Raw genomic sequence first — 21428 nt, 5'->3', positions numbered from 1 at the left:
GATCCCGACTAGAGTCTCTGCTCCGCAACATCTTGTGATTCTGGGAAAATCACGTAATTTCTCCTAGTGATAAGTTGTCAATATACATGTGCTGCAAGACAACAAAAGCACGGAATGAGCCGCTTTTATGGACGCTCTATTAAACAAGTGGAGGTAGCGGGAAATCAATGAGGGATTTACAGAATGGCTGCAAAATAAGCAACAATGAGCGAGGTGAAGGGAGGACACTCAGGGGGAGAGAGGGGTGGCAGGGATGGGGACAGAGTGGGAGTAAACAGAGAGAGACAGGCAGAGATAGAAAATGGGAGGGATTGAGAGATGGAGAGAAAAGGAGAGCACAGGCAGAGAGAGACAGAGGAGGTAGGCCAAGGGAGTCTGCGAAAGAGAGAGGCAAAACGAAATGGAATTAACAAGGGGGAGCGGCATGCATAATCCTGATCTAGGAAGAAGCCCAGGGGAGCTTTGAAGCTCACGGAGAATGCGAGTCACGGCCTGGCAGCCGTGAAGTGTGAAGCAGTGGGCGGGGAAGCACAGGAGCAAATGGTAAGGGGAGGAGAAATGCTGCTGGCACGAGGAAGGCTCGGGCAAGCTCGTGAAAATCCTCTTTGGGAGAGCTTAGTTTAACTCTTGGTTTCACTGCTATAGACTCGTCCTATTCCATTCCTGCGGAATGGGAATAGGCCGAGACCTAATACGCCTGATAATTCCATATGGTGCACACTAGGAATATGGCTTCACATACACTTTAAAGTGTATGTGAAGCCATATTCCTAGTGTGCACCATATGGAATTATCAGGCGTATTAGGTCTCGGCCTATTCCCATTCCTGCGGAATGGGAATAGGCCGAGACCTAATACGCCTGATAATTCCATATGGTGCACACTAGGAATATGGCTTCACATACACTTTAAATACCTTATTTCATGATGCATACGTTTGTGCGAATGCTACTGGCATGCTCTTAGGAAAGAGATTCATTAGTACCAAAGCAAACTACATTATCCTGGAGAACGTTTGCTAATATTGTCAGTTTAAGAAACAACCTTAAACGTACAACAGAACCAAAGAACATATTCTTGTAAACTTGAGGTTGAAGTCTTAAATTTAAAGAGTGTGAGGTTTATGGAAAACCCAAGTAACAACTATTACATAGATAAGGTGTATATTTCATTACCAGGAATTTTAGTGTTCCAACAATATCCCACAGACTGTGAGGCATTGAGAGAGTATGGGTGATTATTTGGTATAGCAAGTGTTCAAGGAATTTATCCAAATGTAATGCATTAAAAAACTCTTTTTCAAGTTATCTACCACTGCTCAAGGGGACAAGTCAACTAGTTGAGTGGCAAGTCAGAGTGGGGATAGCCAGTGTCTGTTTTTTCTCTTAGACCATACACTGCATGATTGACTATGGATTCAGGGAAGTCATAACAGTAAATTGCTCCAACTGAATATGGAAGTCAGGCACCTTTATTTGGAGGTACAGCCTTTCTAATTTGAGGTACTAGGTAGTTCTGGTTAAGTTCAAAGGGTGCATTATCTTATGACCAAAGCCAATCCCCACAATTCATTAATGAACTTGCATGAAGGACCTTGTAAAATGCAAAAAACAAGTATAAACACATGCTCTAACTATTGAACTCAGAGAAATAGAAAATAGTCACTTTATTTGAGGGATCAGAGAACCTACAACCCCAACTCCAAGAAACAGAACAGTGTACGCAGGAACTTCGATGCTACCACTGTAGCACATAATTAGGATCAGAAGAAAATAAAAATGTTCTTGGTGTAAAAACTGTACTAGAGCAAGGCCATGACAATAAGAATTTTTTAAAGATCTAAAAGTGTCTTAAGCTCACTTGTTTCAGCTGACTTCGCCTTTTCGATAAAATGATAATATTTTCATTAAGAAGGTCCCAATCCTTAGCTTCGTAACACATTTTCACCACAGCAATCAAAATACGAGACGTAGAAATCATATCTGATGCCTGTAAAAAGTATAAAAATTGTTACAATTAAAAGAACAAATTTACTGAGCTTGAAATTCACAACGTTTTATATACATTGCTTTCCATTTTTTTCATTTTCACATAACCAGCTGCATCTCATACATACTCTTTTCTCAAACTTGAATCCGCTCCTGGTATGCAGCACTTCCCTTTGTCATCCACAGACCTAGAAGTCCTTAGTGCTAGTCTAACAATGTGTAGTTCGAGTAAAAATGAAATATTTCAGCTACACATCTTTTTCATGATCTACATTCAATTTGACCTTGCTTGTACGCTGTAAGAAAGTGCCCTTTCTGCATGGTTGCCCCCTTACTTTTTGCCAGACACCTGATGCACTTTGACTGTGCTGTGAATCCCTGACAATCTGGTTACCAGGGCTGGTGTTCTTTCCACAACCTGTACCATTGTTTCCACAATTGACACAAAACTGGCCTACCTGAAATTCCCTTGAAAGGGCTACCTATGGTACCACGGGCATCGTAACCATGGAAAGGCCCCCCGAGGTCTGCAGCATGTATTATGCCACCGTCAGGGACCTCTCACCAAATACATGCACCACTGCGATTGCAGTCAGCGTGTTGTGGTGCAGCTAAAAGTGAAGAGTCGACATGGCACACATCCCTGTGTGCCATGCCTGCCCAGCAGTGCATGAGGCCTAGGTAAGTCATCCTTTGGACCAAGTGTACTATACCTCAAGTGAGGGTCTATCCGCATGAGCAGACAGGTTCCTATAATATTCCAGTGTCAGATTTATTATTATATGCGCTCAGCGGTCCCTGCTAGAGGCCCCTGAACTAAACCAGCCTGCCACCACGAGACACATTTCTGGTCCCCTGGGAAGGGAGCATCTGCTCACTGAGCCCAGAAACAAAGCCTTTCCTGGGCAGAGGTGTTCACACCTCCCCCAGTTGAGGAAGAGCAGTCTGTGGCAGGGAGCTTCAAAGGCCTTGCCACCTTTGTAACGAGACCCCCAGCCTCTACTGCTATCAGGAACAGAACCCCCCCCGTTTCCTGTCAAACTCCTTTTTGGCGGGAAGACAGATGTGAAAAAAATCAGGACAGCCCAGAAGGTGTGCCCTCAGGTGGGGGAGGCATGGTGAAGCGCACTCTTCAGTGCCTGCCATCTTACACCCTCCAATCAGGATCAGGTATGGTGCTCACTCCCAAAAGTGGGGTGAGCACCCTGAGGGTGTAGTCACCCTAGGGAGAGAAGCACATTGGCTACTACCTTGAGACCCCTACAAGGCCCCTAAATACATTATTTCGGGGGCAGCCCTGAACCCAGACATCAGTATTGACAACTTAAGACTGGAATCCTGGAGACGTCGCAGAAGTGAACACTCCAGCCCAAATGACTGGGCCCCAGCCATAACAGCCTGCTTGAAGCTCTGGGGAAAGAAAACATCTCCAAAAGTGATCAGCAACCTCCAGATTTGGTGAGAATTGATCCCACACTTCAATAAAGATTTGAGACTCCAGAGGACAGCAGCCCTGTTCACAAAAGAAGAACCAGCCTCTCCGAAACTAAGAAACCCTGCTCCAGGACTTACCCATGCACCTGTCACCCACGACCCGTGTCCCGAGGTTCCACCAGTTCTGAAGTGGTTCACCAGACCTCCAAACCAGAGGTGTCACTTCCAAGGTCCCATATCAACGCCTGCAGCTTCTTCACGACGACCTCCCTCCACCACAACCGGACCGGTAAGCGGATTCCCAATGTCGAAAATCAACTCTGCAGTCTCCAACCCTGCGTCCTGGTGACCCGGTCCCAAAGTGTCCTGATGTTGAGGGACATCTTTACTTACCTGTCAAGCTGCTGGTTCCTCCCGGAAGACTTCCGGACCAAGCCTCCAGCTGAAATCCAAAGATGACAATAACCATAGGATTGCATTGGGCTCCATACAGCGCCTACGCACCCTGCACCCGGCTGCCCCTGTGCCGCTGGTGTAGGTTTGGTGCTAACTTGGGACCCCTGTGCCATCACCCTAACCGTAGGAGTTTATTTCCCAAAAACGAGTGGCCCAGAGTGATCAGCCACCAACCGAGGCACTCCTTAGCCCCATTGGCCAACCTTGGCACCCAGCACTCTGCACCTGGCAACCGTAATGAGGTTATTGGCACACCTGGAGTGCTAAACTGAACCTTGGTTCTACTCTCCAAAACTTAGTTACCAAAATAGTTTACTTACCTGCAAACACTGCTTTTTCCTCCAAAGGATTGCATGGTGGATTCTTCTCTGGAAAATGTTTTGAGTGTTGACCCTGTCTTGTACTGCAACAAAGTAACTTACAGCCAGATGCATCAAGCATCCATTTTGCGATTCCTTATTAGCGAAAAATAAGGATTCGCTAATAAGGAATAGCAAAATGCTATGTATGAAGAAATTGCATAAAAAATTGCAATTTCTTAGAATTCCTTAATTGCGACTCGCAAATTGCGAGTCGCAATTAAGGAATACCTCCCCATTCATTCCTATGGGCCTAGAGGCCCATAGGAATGAATGGGAAGACTATCTCAATTTGCGATTCTCAATTAGTGATTCGCAAATTGAGATTGCGATTTCAAGGGTGCAGGGGTGTCCAAAGGACACCCTGTTGCACCCCTGAAATTGATCTGTGCACATATGTTGTGCACGCACAAGCCCTTAGGGCATGTATGTGCGCAACATGAAACGTTGAAAAATGCACTAGTGTATTTTTCTAAGTTTTTGCAAATTACCATGAACTTGTACTTCGTGGTAATTTGCGTGCCCACTAGCGAATTCGCTATTTTTGAAACTTTCATGCATTGCATTTAAGGAATCTCAATTTGAGATTCCTTAAATGCAAACAATCGCAATTTAGCGAGTTCTCAATTTGCGATTTTTGCATTTGGGATGATGCATCCCAAATGCAAAAATACCGGTCACAAAGGGGCAGATGAGAATCTGCCCCTTTGCGACCGGTTTTTAGGTTTCGCTGGGGAACGGAGCCTTTAGGCTCCGCCTCCAGAGAAATCTCTTGATTGCAGTAGTGACTCTGGAATACGCCCCCCTGTCCCATTGGCTAGCTCCATAAATGGAGGCTAGCCATTGGAACAGAGAGGCGTCCGTCATGGCTGGACCAGATTCGGGGGCGTTCCCGAGAATCTTTGGCTTTTGGCTACGTCATGATACGTCAGCCAAAAGCCGGGAACGCCCCCGAATCTGGTCCGGCCGGGCCGTGCTTGCTGCTGTCCTGGGCATCGTGAGTGTTTTTCCCCGGCACGTTTCCCGCCTCCCTCCCGCCGTTCGTGTTCTCTCCCGCCCCCCTCACGCCCCCTGTGTCCTCTCCCGCCCCCTCCCGCCGTCCGTGTCCTCTCCCACCCCCCCCCCCTGTCCTCGTAGGTGCTTGTCTTAAACGGATTGCTACATAAAAATTCGGCAAAAGTGTTTTTCCCCCCGCACGTTTCCCGCCTCCCTCCCGCCGTTCGTGTTCTCTCCCGCCCCCCTCACGCCCCCTGTGTCCTCTCCCGCCCCCTCCCGCCGTCCGTGTCCTCTCCCACCCCCCCCCCCCCCAACCCCCCTGTCCTCGGTGCTTGTCCGGTGCCCCGGCAGGCGAGAAGACAGGAACGGGCCCAAGACTGTACCTGTGTGCTGAGCAGCTGGTCTGAGAGGCTTGGGAGCGAGGGCGGGCGTGTAGGGCCTCGATGGCACGCAAGGCTTGGGCTGTTGGACTGATAAAGGAGGCTGGAGGGTAGAGTCAGGCACTACTCCCGAGAATCCTCGTGCGACACGCCGGTAGAGGGGCTCGAGCCCGCCTGGTCAGTGCTGAGGTGAAGAGGAAGCCGTCCTACCTTCGTACAGGCGGGCAAAACGTGTATGTATAATACAGTAATATGCTACAAAATATTAGTACATTTGTGATTTTGAGTGATGGTCTTACTGGCGTTCGGCCCCTTTAACCTGGAGCACCGCCGCGCACAAAGGAGTTCCATTGAGAGCAAGGGCCGCCATGGCACTGCGTGCTTTTTGGAGGCCAAAAAATATTTTTTTGTTTGAGCCATTTATTTTTGTATTAATGATGGCTCTGCAGCTCTCACAAAACAAAGTTTTTCAAAAACCATGACACGACAGAACAAGCATTGTAAAAGCCAAAAGGCTGGCAACCAATGCAACACGGGCTCACTTTGCCAATGCTTGTTCGGCACTCTGAAAAGTTAGAGCGCTTTGCAACTCCATCAAAAGTACGAAGCACTATATAAATGCAACAATACGATAAAAGTTATTGAAAGTGTGACCCTGCGTTGCCATGGTTGCAGTGCTGTGCCAGGGAAGCCTGTGCAAAAAAACACATTTTAATCCCTCGGGCTGGAAGCTCACCGTCCCCCCTCCCTTTCGGAGACGGGTTCAGACAGTCTGTGAGACACATGGCCTCGCTGAGGATTAACCCAATTATATGTCTTTGTGTGTCTCACTTAGGCCTTCCCTGCCCTCGCGCCCAGGCCAATCTTCAAAGGGACTTCAGATGAATAAAAAACAGGTGTCGAGCACAGAGGCCGGAAGAACACATCAGCCGCTCAATCTTTAATAAGTGTGGGCAGGGACTGGGCAATTATAGGGCACACGCGTGGGCGCGGGCATCTCACAGGGAAGCCACAGATTCAGCTCCCTCTGGGGGTGCCCAGAACTAGGCACCCCCTGGCCAAGTCTGTGTGAACCCTGAACGCTCTCAGGCCTATTGAGGAGATGGCAACATAGCTCAGAGGGCTGAATACCTGCTGCGCAGATCACTTTTTGTACTATCTACATGACAAGTAAGATTACCCAGGGATATATATATTCCCTGATTGGTATAATGGGAGAGAGAGAGTGTCAGAGAGAGGAGACATACAGACAGAGGAAGAGTGTGTCAGAGAGAGAGACAGACAGACAGACAGTGAGAGAGAGAGAGAGAAAGAAAGAGTGTCGATTGTCCGAGAGAGAGAAAGAAAGTGTCAGAGAAATAGAGGGAAAGATTGTCAGAGAGAAGGAGAGAGAGAAAAACTGCGAGAAGATAGCTCAGTGGGTTGAGTTATTTAAAGCAGAGAGAGGAGGGTAATCTGTGTGCATTTTAGGAAGAGTCAGAAAGACAGTTCAATTCGCTGTGGTGTGTGTGCGCGTAAATCACACGTTGCTTATGAGTTCAGTGATACACTGAGATACACCAGTGGGTTAATGTTCCTGCAAGGAAGATACATTTGTAACCTTACAATAGTAAACAAGCTGGTGCGCCCACATATAAGCTGCAGGTAATATATTTAAATATCAGTGACGTGGGTCAGGGGTGAGCCAGGGCTGCAAACCTGACTCCAAGTTTCCTCCTCCCCACAACACCACAACGAGTAACTTTGAGTCCAGCTGTTCTAACTGCACCCTTCGCTGTAGAGTCAGGAAACATCAGGTTTCATTCGGTTACCACATGTACTTAGAATTATTACATTGAACTGCCTGACTATCCCACGGCCTGACATGGGCCTATTGTTCACAGCCGAGCAGAACTGCAGTGAAACAGAGACCTTTACAGATAAGCCTGGTGCCTCTGGGTGTGTTGTGGGGCTGGGGCAGAGAGACTCACATAGCTCAGTCGGTTGACAGCTTGCTGCCAGGACATCTTCAGAATCCAGCCTTGGATGAGTGAACCCTAGCGGGGTCTAGTCAGGGTTTAATCATTGCGAGTTTAATAAAATGAGTTCCACTGAGTTGGGCAATAAAAAGGTCTATAATTTAAGCGCCAAAAAGCAACAATATCAGAGAATAAGCGCTACACAAGAAAATACTCAAAGGACTGTAGCATACAATTTTAAAGTTCTTTTTAACAAGAAAGCCATAATGTTCATTTTTGGTGGGGTGCGGAGTCTAGGGGTGACTTGCAGAGCAGTTTGTGTGGCGAGGACAGAAGGCGGTGTCCGGGCATTTTCCCAAAAGAAAACAATGAATGGTGATTGTAGCGCTGCGAGGTCAAGCTAGTGGCATAATCTGTACTATAGAAACATTTCTAGCATATGATACAGTGAAGAGTTAAAGGGCTCTTGACAAAGGTGCATTGTTCATCTTGTTTTGGGAAAGGGGTTGTGGTAATGCTTTCTTGGTAAGAAAGAAGTAGGGGTAATTGTTTGTTGATAAATAGGTAGTGGCATTTATTAAGTGTGGAATCAGGGATTGTCACATGTATTTATTGATTTTCATTATTTGAGATATCGATTTTGTCCATCTCACTGCTCGGCCACATTCCTCTTTCTTGTCGCGTCCACTGAACACGTCCCGCGCTCCACTTTTGATGCACCATTTGAGCATCACTTTTATTCTAGAAGAGTGGTTCTTAACACTTAAACTGCTGTGAAACCCCACTGAGTCATTATTGGAATCCAGGGACATCCACTGAATTATTATTGGAAGCAGGGAACCCCCAGCGTAAGCAGTTGCTATGATTTGAACCTCAAAACAATGCACAAAAATACAAAAACATGTGCACATTAAACAAATGCCCAATTATTGGAACATTTAGTTTAATTTGTGTTCAAATTTGGAAAACTTCTTAAAATTTCAACTTTGTATCTTAATTTGTATATGCTTTATTAATTTTGATATTATTTAATTTGGTAGAGCGGTTGCAGACTCCTAGAAGATGCCCCGCATAGGGTTGTGGACAACAGATTAAGAACCACTGTCCTAGATGCTTACCAAATAAATGAAGGGCACATGCCAAATACAAAGTCAGAATATTATTGAGCTTAGCCTTTCCATTTAACAAATGGCTGCATGTTTAACAAAGTGGTAAGCTACTTCCTGTAGGACAGTGGTCTTTAAATCTTTTAATGATGACCCCGCCCGCCTATAAAAACATCAGTGAAACATATTTAATAATTCAAACATTGCAGTTATGTTCAATTATCCTTTTTACAAAAACAAACGCATACATGACCGTCACCATGCTATGGACAGCCTGATTCCCTAAAATGTAAAAGTATCTGCAGTATAATTCTTTATCAGAAACCGTGGAGCGTTGGGGGTTATGTAGAACCCCATCACTATTTAATACCTAGTCCCACCTTGTAAATGAGTGAGAAAATATGCTACTTTTGGCCTATTACAGAGCGGCTCACCACCACTGTGTTTTTTTCACTAAAAACAAAGCACTATTTTCAGCACGATGACCTCTTGAACTGCACCCGCCCTGTTTTTGATGACCTTTGCCATGGGGAGTCCTGCCCTGCTTGGATGAAAGGCACTCTGGGAAAACATGCATTATTGTTTTGTGCTGCTGAAACCAGATTGTCGGGCTTTAACCCGTTGCGTGCTCATGACGAGCTCAGATCGGGTGTGGTCGTGACGAGCTCCACTCGTCATGAGTGCAGCTCCACTGTGCCTCATGATGAGCTGAGTTCGTCACAAGCACAGCGGCGCTGCGCGCCCCCCACCCCCGCACAGCAGGTGAAAACGCCCCGCAGAGAAGGGGTTAAAGAAGCTACAGGTTCCTTCCAGTAGGCAGGGCTGGACTGGGTGTAGCGGGCAGCTGGCATTTTCCCAGTGGGCCGGACAGGTGGGGGCCAGTTTTGGACCAGTGGGGGCCATTTTTTAGGTTTCGCCTGGCTTCCCATGAGCAGCAGCGTTCGCGCAGGCGAAATCTTATGTTAGAATAGTATGTGGCTTTGTCCTGCCTCTCTCTTCCATTGGCTAGCTCCATAAATGGATGCTAGCCATTGGAAGAGAGATCTGTCCGTCATTGTCCGAGGCGATTTGTGGGCTTTCCGGCGATTTTTTTACCCTCTCCGCCCCTTTAAAACGTCATGCGGCGGTGGGCGGTTGTTTTTTTTTTTTTGCCAAGGTTTGCTTTGTTTCATTACGCCGAAGTTGGCGGCCGGGCAGTAGCTTACTTGCGAAGCTCCGTCTTGAAACTTTCGAGTTCGTATATGTAATGTATCTTTTGCTACCTCGTGTATTTTGTTTGCTCACAATTTTCACTTTTGCCTCATGTAACTTAACGTCTGCTTTTGTAATTTGTTCACTCGGTAATCACAGTGACTGAGTTTCTGAGGCAGTGTTCAGTGCGGCTCTTTAAACTGAATGAGTGGAAGGAAGGGGTGAAACTATGGCCCTTTGCCATCTTGGCTGTGTGGGGAAGTGGTGTTTGCGTGTGACCCTAAAATGTACGTACTTGAGTTCTTAATTCCTCCTCTGCCAGCGCCCTCCATAGTTATCTCTTAGGCATAAAAACATTCTCCACTAACGGCGCTAGGCACAGCGACTCAGAGCAGCGCTTTGGGGAGGCGGAGCCATCCGCTGACGTCATAGCACACAGCTTAAACCTAACCGCGCAGATAGCAGTGCCTCCCACTTACTACCCCTGAAGTGTTTTTCCAAATCGAATGCACGCATCAGTATCCTTGTAAGATCATTTCATTTAGTGCACAAGACACGAAAAGTGATTTAGTACTTACCGAAGCTAAACGCATTCCACACTGCAGCGTATGTGTGCTCGCCTCATTAGTAGCACCTAGCAGCGCGCGAGGGAGGCGCGGGCTGCTTTGTTAATGTCAATAGGTTGCCTTTACAGTTCTTCTGTCCGCACCCCTGCCATTTCCAAGCGCTATAACGAGCAGCTGTAGTGTTACCGAGCAGCTGTAGTGTTACCGAGCAGCCGTAGTGTTACCGTTACCCAGTGTATTTGACATCGTACATTCGGCGAAGGCAACGATCCAAATTGGTGCGCGTTGCAAACCTATTCTGTGCTCATTCAGGCAGCACAGCTAACGCTGTGGGTTACCATGAGAAGAGGCGGACAGCATGTACATTGTCACAGAGCCATTTATAAAACGAGGGCTTTTCTATGCAGACCCCCTTTATAACTCACTCCCAGCCACCCCCTTCTGAGCAAAATACTGCAATATGGGCTTACTGGCCCATTCAAACGATGGAGCGCCTGGAAGTGGGCACCAAGGCGCTAGTCGCAGCTGCGCAATTTCTAGCCAGCCAGTGTGGTGCTTGCACACACAGTCCAGCACCCTGCCTGGCACACCGCCCTGCTGCTGCGGGGTGGTACAAGACAGGGGCTGGTGTTCCATGGCATAATTCGTGCCAGCACGCATTGGCACGGTTTACCACTCGGTTTATAGGTTAAAAATAATGCTTCCTCACTTTAATGGGAATTAGCGCATCCCAGGGGCATGAACACTCGAGAGACACAGTTCATAAGTACCGTTTTTTGCAATATGCCATCTGACTGTGTAATTGTGCAAACTAGTGCATCACGCACTGAATAGGAGCAGACCACGCCCACATGCAGGGGTAGTTGCGCCGCAAACAGGATTCCAGTTTGAGTGGCACACTGCTGCCCACGCTGATGGCACCACCAGCGAAGCCAGCGTTTCTCATGAAAGCAGACAGTGGTTTTCACTTTTTATCAGCTGGGGCACATCGAGGCACTGAAGTCAGCCTCGTGCTCCGACGCCTCAGCCCGTAAAAGCTGTGGTCGTTTAATGATGAGCTGTGGAAAATCCTCTCAACCTTTTACCCACTGACTCTCCAGGCCCCCGCTTACGTCAGAGGCTTTGGGCTTCTCATGCGGCCGGTGGATGACTTGAGGCTTCACCAGAACAAATACTGCCTGCTCTGGTGTCACCCACTACACTGTTTACAATGTCGTTAAAAAAATTGAGTGTCATTTGCGCCATTTTTGTCAGCGTCTTTTCCACATTTTTTTGCGTTGCACTTGTGGCTGTCACGAGCTAACGGTGCCAGAGCCTCACGCGGACAAAGCTTGCACCACAGCGGCACTGGTGTTAAACCATGCCCTAAAAGGGCTTCATTCTAGTCTAGAATATTCACCATGCCGCACTGAAGCCCTGGGTGGGCCCACCACCAACCAGTGCGGCTGGGTCTGCCCAGGGGCCAATCCTTGTGGCCTTAGCCTCAGGGCTGTAGTTGGCGTGCCACTGAGCTGAAGTGGTTCTTGTGCCCGACTTTGCACTTTTTTTTTTTTTTTTTGTATGTTCTTATATAGCGCTCGACTACCCGGAGGCATCTCGGCGCTTGCCTTGGGAACCCGTCCTGGCTTTTCCCTGTGAGATAGCCCCTAACGGGCATCCCCAAGGTGAAAGCCAGGCATCCCGCCGCGGGGGGCCGTTGTGGAGATTAAGCAAGCCTAATGCCCAGAGTTGCAGAGTGTGAACCCATGATTAGGTCAGGCACCGAAGCGAGAATTATCGAGTCCGTGGACATTTGAGCTCAAGACCCTGCCGCGTCGGGAATTGAACCCTGGTCCCGGGTCTGACCTCTGCTTCAGGGTCTGCCTGCTCTAACCAGTGAGCCACACTTCTCCACTTGGCGCCTTTGATGGCTTTCATGTAAATGGTGCTCAGTCCTAGTTTTGCACAAGTGGTTACCTAGGCTCTAACAGAAATGCGCAGGCAAAACAGTGTAGTAATGAGGCATATAATGCTGAGCTCGTCCGTAGGGTACAATAGGTCTCACATTTGCGAGAGATTAAGCTAATGACAATGCCATTTATTTATCTGTTTTCAAAACCAACACATAAATACAAATTTTGTCATTTACAATGCCAATAGCTCTAACTTTTCCAAAGGCGAAACCATTGCATTGTAAATGCTTGTTAGCTTGATGCATCTGGCTGTTAGTGCCTTAAAATGAGTTAACCTGCTTACTGATGTACACTGCAATGAATAAAGTGTGTTATTAGTCTATTTTGCCCTAAGCTAGAAAAGTTACTAGTCAGAAGCGGAGTTGTGTGGCTGACCTGGCCGGGCGCTTTTGTTCCTCTTGATTGACCTGCTCGTCGTTGGATTGAAACGCTTTTCCCTTTGGACGCGGCTCTCCTCAGAGAGTTGCTGCTTCAGACTCCAGGACCCGCCCTCACCGCCCACACCGCTGCGGGACTGCGAGGCAGTCTCTACCCCTGTAGCCTCTTCCCGCAGCGGCTCCGCCCCCCACCAGGGAGGATATAAACAGCCAACTCGTCTCGCGCAGCGGGACGCGCGCGGGACGAAGCTCGGGGCGAAGACCGGGCTAAGAGCGGGCCGTTTGAGGCCGTTCGAGTACGGCAGAGTCCGGCCCGGGCCCACCCTCCCTGGCCGTTTTGGATGCACCTAAGGTAGGCGGACTACATAGTGTTAAAACCCCTTGGTATTGTGAGCATGGACACAAGAAATATTAATTGACCGTGAGGCTCAGTAAACCACCCAAATATTTCAGGGATCAGTAAGGTAGTACCCACGTTGTTGTAGCTGGTCCAACCTAGATCCTACCATGCCCCTAAGATCAGGCAAAGAACGCACAGTCCAAATCCAAACAACCAAGGGAGTTGTTTCGGGCCCGCTGGATGCTTTCATTACACGAGCCACGGGGATATTGGAAAAAGAAATTGCGATGGTGGAAAAAAGACTCTCGCTCGATCTTGTTAGCGGTAAGCGCTCCTCGCTGGGCGGACTAGCTACTACCACCAGCCCTGTAGCACACGCAGCATTCAATTGTATACACTCTATTACCACCGAGGCAATTGTTCATCTAGATAGCGTGGTGGAGAGTCCTCCTGTTCGTTTACTGGATGAAGATGCATACAACCTAGACGACTCCCAAGTTAGTATGGGGGATGGATCGCAGGTTAGTGTGGAATCTGAACCTAGTCGGAAATCCAGTCACTCACCTCTTAATGCCCCTAATACCGTTGTTGCTACAGATCCCCCAAGTACTGACATAACATCTAGAAAGCGAAAGCAAGATTCGAGGCTTTCGGGGGGGAGAGAATGTAAGATGCCAACAATAAAAGATACAACAGATAATGAAAGCCAGGTTCCTGGGCATCCCTAGATACACACACTCCCTCTGTATTCCCTAATGTCTTGTGCCCTTCTCTCACCTCTATGGGCTCTTCCAACCCCTGTCCAATGTGCTTTAATAGTGATGAGATTTTGTTAGTAAAAATGGAGCCTATGATTAAAACTCTTCTACTACCCGTCTTGGAACGGACTAGGTTAATGACCTCAAAAATAGACACACTGGAGGCTGTAGTGAATACAAACCTGGCCATGTTACAAAAACTAACCGGAACCAGCTCTGTGGGAGCCATGAACACCCAGATAGCCCAAAAGACATCAAGTGCAAACAAGATTCCCACTAGTAACACCACTAACATCAAATCAACAGGGGCAGATACCAATAGGCCTACAGGGGGGGGGGGGGGGGGGAGAAGCCAAAAACCACATCTACCAAGACAATCGAGAGTTCCCTACCACATGCCTCTAAGACGAAGGCTACTGACAAACATAACTTTGTTAGACCCCAAAGCACTAGGCCAACCCCACAGGTAAAACCCAATCCCATTCCCTCCCGACATCCATCTCACGGAGATATAGCTAGCCAGCGCAGTAATACTAACCCAAGGGTGGAGAAACATACTAGGCATACTACCCCACGCGCTGATCTCCCCTTGGAGGCAACACGTTATACAATAGTATTAACTGGTGTTGCTCCCTTAAAACCCGGTAGCAAGGAGTCGTACGGGGACCTTCGTAACAAGGTGATCTTCTGGCTAAATAAAAACCGACCCTTACCCCCTTCCTCACCAACTGAAATACTTTTTGTAAGGAGAGTAGACTGGGTGGGTCATGGCACCAAGGATCTGGAGGGAGATTGTATCCAAATTTCGTTTAAGGATCCCTGGGTGGTGGACACTATTAGAAGAGAAGCTAGGTTTGCTAGACAGGGGGACGTCCAAACATTGGGCCTATCATATTTCTACCCACATAGACAAAGTTTTATTCGACCAAGCCCCATTTTTGGACAACCCCCAACTAGCAGATATCCTTTGGAAATGACACCTCAAGCCCAGCAACGTCCATTTTTCTTCAACCACTTTGGTCCCCTATCTGATCTTGAGGCCATAGATTGACATTACAGATCATCTTGCCTGACCATCCCTGTTGAAATTGTTGGCCATGAGTCGGTGAGGTGGAATAGGGAGAACCCACAATCTATGCATAATATAGATGAAATTATGGGGGACTTAGCCACAACGGAGACCATTATATTAGCACCCAAAGATGAAACAGAGGCTACGAAGTGTGGGGACGGATAACTTTAGGATCATGGAGAATAGGAGGGGTAGTGGGGGTGAACAGGTATTTCCTGCAGCTCCAGTTCTGTTACCCCCCCTGTGGTTTCTGCCTCAGAAAATCTAAACATACTATCCTGGAATATTGCTGGGATTAAGGCTCACATGCTCTCCGAAGACTGGTTGGAGTTTGTGGACAAATTTGACATCATCCTACTCCAGGAAACCTGGGCACCCGATCCAACCTTTAGGTTGGGCTATGTTAATTTCTTCAAACCTGCGATCAGAGGGGGCAAAGGGCGTGCATCAGGGGGTTTACTGATCTGGGTAAAGCAGTCATTGGGATTCCACCCCATAGAGCTACCTGTACAGAACCCGGATCTTCTTATAATCAAGTTGAGCAAGGCCAGACATCGAGATCTGATCATGTTTAATATATATGCTCGAGGTCTACCTGGCGGCCGCAGCCCTTCTTTGTTGAATGTATTAGACCATAAGCTTGCTGAAATGGGTAGTGGAAATGTCATCCTTTTAGCAGGTGATTTAAACTGTACCATTGAGCCACTGTATGACTTAGGGGACAGTTGGGGTTCAGCTGAGGACGCTGCTTGGGACATCCCTGACCTGATGATTGATAAACCTGTCAATGCGACCGAGGCAGCAGTGAACTGGATGGTTCTTTGCTTAATTCGGGGATTTCGGGCTAGCAACGGCCGCACAAGATCGGATAAAGGAGCCAATTGTGCTTTTGATAACGGGCTAAGGCGAAGCCGTATCGACTATATTTTGTTAAAGTTGGAATATTGGCCCCTAGTAGTGGACATGGAAGTAATACTGCGCCCAGAAAGTGACCATAACCCTCTGTCACTCCAACTAAAATTGCCAGGCATAAAGAGACTGGAGGAGCCTAGCACTTCACGGACAGGGGATGTCTTGATAACTAACGATAGGAGGAGGCTAAAATGGTCCAGGATTGTGGAGGACGAAACCTTAAAGGGATAATGTTAACACTGTGGTCAAAAATGTGTTTAATGAAATGTTGAAAAATGATTTGCTGGGGGGTAGTCCGGAGATGACTAATAATGTTATTAATCTCCATATTCGCTGTTTCGACCAGTTAAAGTCCCTACTCTCTCTCCCATGTCGGAATGGTGCCACCAAAGTTAACCCCCACCAGCTGAAATGGTATAACAAAAAATGCAGGGAGGCCCATACAGACCTTATTAAAGCAATTAAATCCCGAGATATGGGTAATTAAAGCAGCTAGGCTGCAATACAGGAAAATACAGTGGGAAGCCAAACGGGAGTGGGAGGACAAGTACTGGTCAGATCTCTTGGATGCTTCCACCTCGAACAATCCGACAAAGTTCTGAGATTTAGTCAAGTGGGGGAAGGATTCTGATTCGCGCACCCCCGCAAACCATGTACCTCCAGAAGAGTGGGTAACCTTTTATTCAGCCCAATTCAGTGTTGAAAACCCTAAACCCCTACAAATCTTGGGAGAGGCACCCTCGTTACATAATTACGGGGAGAAACTCATCTTTTCAGAAACAGAGGTTGAGCTCGCACTAGGCTTGACCTTGCGAGGGTAAGCACCTGGTATGGACCTCATCCCCGCTGATCTGTTCAAAGCAAACCCCGCCTTGTGGCTGCCCTATATAACCAAGATTGCTCACTCATTAGCTAAAGGAGCAAGAATCCCAAAATCTTGGAAGGGGGCCGAGATAATACCAATATTTAAAAAAGGCGACAGGTCTAACCCGGGGAACTACCGCCCGATTAGTCTCATCGACTCCATACAAAAAATCATTGTGCGTATGGTCCTGGGCAGGGTTCAGGGCTGGATCGAATCTGAGGGCATATTATCTCCCATGCAGGAGGGCTTCAGATCAAGCATAAGCACCATCGACCAGGTGTTCAGACTTTGTCTGATCTACTGGAAAGTGGTCTTGCTCGGTGGTGGTACCATCTTTGCAGCATTTATCGATCTGAAGTCCGCCTTCGATCTTGTGCCAAGGGACAAATTGTGGGGAGTTATGAGAGACCTGGGAATACCAACGGAGCTACTTGACCTAATAATTAAACTCCACGAGGATAATTATGCGAGGGTGAGGTGGGGAGGCCAGGGACAAGTGACGGAATCATTTCCCATAACTAGAGGTGTCCGTCAGGGGTGTGTCCTGGCACCAACACTCTTCCTCTTGTTCATTGATCATGTGGTGAAATTTTTCTCGGACACCCCCACTGATGCCCCAATGCTGGCCGGAACAAGGTTCCCAATGCTCATCTTTGCCGATGACACCTTACTCCTCTCTAGAACGCGTAGCGGTTTAGGGCGGGCGCTGGACCGCTTTGAGGAGTTCTGTGCCATAAACAATCTTACGGTGAATGTGGGCAAAACGAAGTTCATGATTTTTACGAGAAACCACCCTGTCCGGAGCTTTGTAAGCTTGAGTGGAGTCAACCTAGAGCAAGTTGAGACTATGACTTACCTGGGCGTTACCCTAGACAGCCGTCTGAGATGGAAAGATCAAGTCGGTGCACAACATCTCAAGCTTGCACGGCTAACTGGCTGTTTAATAAAGGAGCAAAAGAGATCCATCACCAACGGGTTACCCCAGCTCTCAAGATCTATGACGCCAAAATTAGCACTGCAATCTTACATGGCGCAGATCTCTGGGGTCATATGGACCTCTTAAATTTGTTTAAAACCCAATGTAAGTTCCTACGGAACCTGGTAGGCCTACCACAGTCGTCTCCATCTATTCCTCTTTGCTTGGATCTGGGATGTCCTCCGATCAATGAGATGGCCAGATTCAGATTGGTGGCCCTCTGGAGGCGATTATGGACCTCCCCTGACCTGTCCCTATTTGCGAAAGAATTAGCAGAAGTCAGGTCAATTGGAGGTTCTGGGAAAATTCCTTGGCTCCAAGCGGTAAAAACCATCTTGGTGGATATGGGGTTAGAACAACTTTGGATAGCTGCCTCAACTAGTGCCTTTCCCTCTAAACAAGAGTTTAAAGCATTGTATTGGGCTTCGCTCCGTCAAATAAGAGTTTCAGTCTCCAGCTCTACCAGCCTCACGGGTAGGTTCCTCATCTTTAAGTTGGACCCGTCCCGTGAGCTTTACTGGGACGTTATCACCAAACCTCTGGACAAGAAACTCTACCACCAGTTCCGGGTAGGAGCTTTACCGTTGAACACCTTTATAAATAAATGGTCCACTGGTGTTTCAGATCTCTGCAAAGGTTGCTAGGGGCAGAAGGAATCAGAGGGCCACTTTCTATTTGCCTGCCCTAGCTACCTGGCGCCGCGAACCAAATGGCTATAACCGCTGTTCCAGCGTCTACCTTTTAGAAAATCTGCAGAGGCCATTTGGGCGCTAAAGACTAACACCTCCGAGGTGTTTGTAGTGAGTCTAGCCAAATATCTGGGGTGGGCTTGGATTATTAGGTCAAAACATCTGACAAGTTTGATAGAGCCCTCTAATACCCATCCATAAGGCTGCACACCTTTTCCACTGCAAAACATACGACTGCACTTCCTGCACTTTATATATGGAATGGTGTTCTATTAAATGTTATTGTTTATAATGTAATTGTCAATTTTTATGAGGTATCAGGTTTCTTATCTAAGATGTTTAATATCTTTTTAAATTCTTCTTTAAATAATTTATTTTGAGGTTGGTTAGTACTGTATGGTTTACCTTAGTTTAGTTTATTTGAATGTAGCCCTTGTTCAGTGATGTATTGCTCTCTTTATATATCTGAATTTAGCTGTCGTTGTAGTGAGATTTTAATTAATAACAAACATATCTGTACATGGACTAGTTTTTGGAAAATTATATAATTTATATCTTTTAAAGTGTGTTACAATGTGTCTTTTATGATTTATCAAATCGAAATAAAGACTTGAAACCTGAAACTAGAAAGTAAGTACTAGTAATCTAAAGTGTTTACAACATATTTCTATACTTCGAAGTTACTTGTATGCTTCTACAAATCCAGTACACACCGTATTTTGAAAAGGATTATTGTATTGAAAGTATCACTTACCTGCTACTAAGTAAATCTTGGTTCTAGTAATAAAAATAAATTATCAACTGTTTACACACAATTAGTCTGGATTCAGTATTTGAGTGTGTGACATAATTTATTGGCTGTGTGTGCAACAAATGCTTAACACTACACACTGATCAACCTGACTGCTTAACCACACTACCATAAAAGAGAGATTAAGTATTATTGTGAATCAGAACTTACAATCGTGCTTTCACTGGTCTTGCTCCAAGAATTTAGAACGCTCTTCCTCCTGAGATCAGATCCAACTCATCCACTATATCTTTCAAGAAACATGTCGAATGGCTAATCTGGAGTGATCAACAGCACCAACCTGGGTTACCTTCCTTAGACTCCTCTCTATCTGGATTTGATACTTCTTTAATACCGTTTGTTTGAATTGTATGCTTTCTGTTCACTGGTTATTTCGTTTTATGAACCTTCTGAAACTGTACTGGTCCCTCCAGTCTGGCTGACAATCCCGCCCCTTGACCGTGATTGTTTTCCCCTTTGTTTGACCGTGTGATTATTTAACTGCCTCACTTGTTCCACTGTGTTGGGTTATTCTTGCTTTCACCACCTTGTACAGCGATGTGACACCCGTAAGGGTCATGTTCGCGCTTTATAAAACTTCTCAAATAAAATAAAATAAATCTACTTTAGCCTCTACTATACCTCTGGGGATCCACTGGACTGCGATTACTATGCCTTACTTTGGTATAATATACACAGAGCCAGCTTCCGACATAGGTCACATGCTACTTTGCGTGACCAGTTTTGGCTTAATGAGGCCCCATTAGATGGGTGTAGCTTGGTTCCAGTGGCACAGTCAGCATAGGACCTACGCCTGGGCATGCGGTTGCACTAAGACCTTCACAATGATTTTTCTTTTCTTTTTTGTTTTAAAGTGATGAGTCAGCGCCACCAAGCTTGCCTAAGATTAGACGGAGCCATGAGGAAAAATAATTAAATAAATAAAAAACACAATGGACCGGGATGCAGCCCAAATAATTACCAGTGGCTGAAATTAATTTAATTCTTTCATCCACCATTTTTTGTATTTTACTTTGCAATGCCTTAAGTGCAATGGGTATGCCCAGATGTGGGCCCCGTGCTTAATGTGCCACTCGAACCAAACTGCACCGGACTGATGAGGGCCAGGCTTGACAGTTTGGGCTTCACTGTTCCCATTGCAGGAGGACCAATGCTGATTTACAAAGGGCTGATTGTACAGCCAAATACTCACTTTAAGAATAAAAGAATATTTCCTTTTACCGCTAACACAAAGGGAAATACGACGTTCAGAGACAACTACTTTACCCCGGAGGTCGGGGCTCAAGTTTTTTGTATGCAGTTCCCTGTGTCCCGCTCCATCCTCACTCTAGCAATAGTGGTTATTTCACATTCACTATAGGCAACATTCAGTATAAACCCCACCAGTTCAGTGAGAGGGCAATTGTCCAGTGTGCTCTTGTGTAGGATGTGGAAGTCATGCAAATATTCCAGAAGGTGGGTCTCGTCTTGAGATGGTTAGTAAGGGCTTATGGCAGTGCAGAAAATATAACTGCAATGTATGATTTTCTCAAGAATGAAACCGACAATGTGGATATCAGGATGGTAATCTCTCAAGGACAATGTGCAAACAGGCGTGGCAATATTTGTAAATAAGGGCAACATGAAACTGACATAATTTGAAAAGGGGCACAGTAATGTGAAAACGGCCATGAAAAGGTTCTGGAGCAATTTATTTTTTTATTTATTTGCATGTTTGTATGGCGCTGTGAATCGACTCCCGGAGGAGTATCTCCGCGCCTTTGGCAGCAACTAAAGAACAGCAACTCGTCATAATTTAATTCAAAGCCCCAAACCAGCTAATAATTAAAAAGGAACGTTTTGAGTTTCTTCCTAAAAGGGAAATGTTCCCTGCATACTCTGATTTCCTTCGGGAGTTGGTTCCACAACTTAGGGCCGGCTACAGATAGGGCCCTACCTCCCTTTCTAGCCTTCATGGCCCTAGGAACACATAACAATTCCTGATCTCCTGATCTCAAGGATCTAGATGGGACAGAAGGGATGAATTTTTCAGTGAGGTAGCCAGGACCCTTTCTCATAAGGCATTTATGGATGACACAGCAGATCTTAAACATCACCCTCTGCCTTACCGGGAGCCAGTGCATATTGGCCAACAATGGTTTTGAGGGAGTACGAGGCGGGACGTTTAAAACTAGTCGTGCAGCAGTGTTTTGCACAACTTGCAATCTAGCCAAGATACCCTCATTGGCACCCAGCAACAGAC

At 46.7% G+C, this 21428-nt stretch overlaps 1 protein-coding gene across 2 annotated transcripts in view; it reads right to left on the bottom strand.

Moving 5' to 3' along the window:
* PSMD12 (proteasome 26S subunit, non-ATPase 12) overlaps positions 1-21428 on the bottom strand; it is a 274307-nt gene that overhangs the window by 154655 nt on the left and 98224 nt on the right. For both annotated transcript variants that reach the window (XM_086930933.1, XM_086930934.1), the window contains exon 3: positions 1861-1989. In XM_086930933.1, coding sequence (XP_086787059.1) covers positions 1861-1989 — 129 coding nt within the window. The remainder of the gene's footprint in view (positions 1-1860; positions 1990-21428) is intronic.

Source organism: Lissotriton vulgaris, chromosome 7 (assembly GCF_964263255.1).
Source record: "Lissotriton vulgaris chromosome 7, aLisVul1.2, whole genome shotgun sequence".
Lineage (NCBI taxonomy): Eukaryota > Metazoa > Chordata > Amphibia > Caudata > Salamandridae > Lissotriton > Lissotriton vulgaris.
This window is presented reverse-complemented; position numbering and strand designations above follow the sequence as displayed.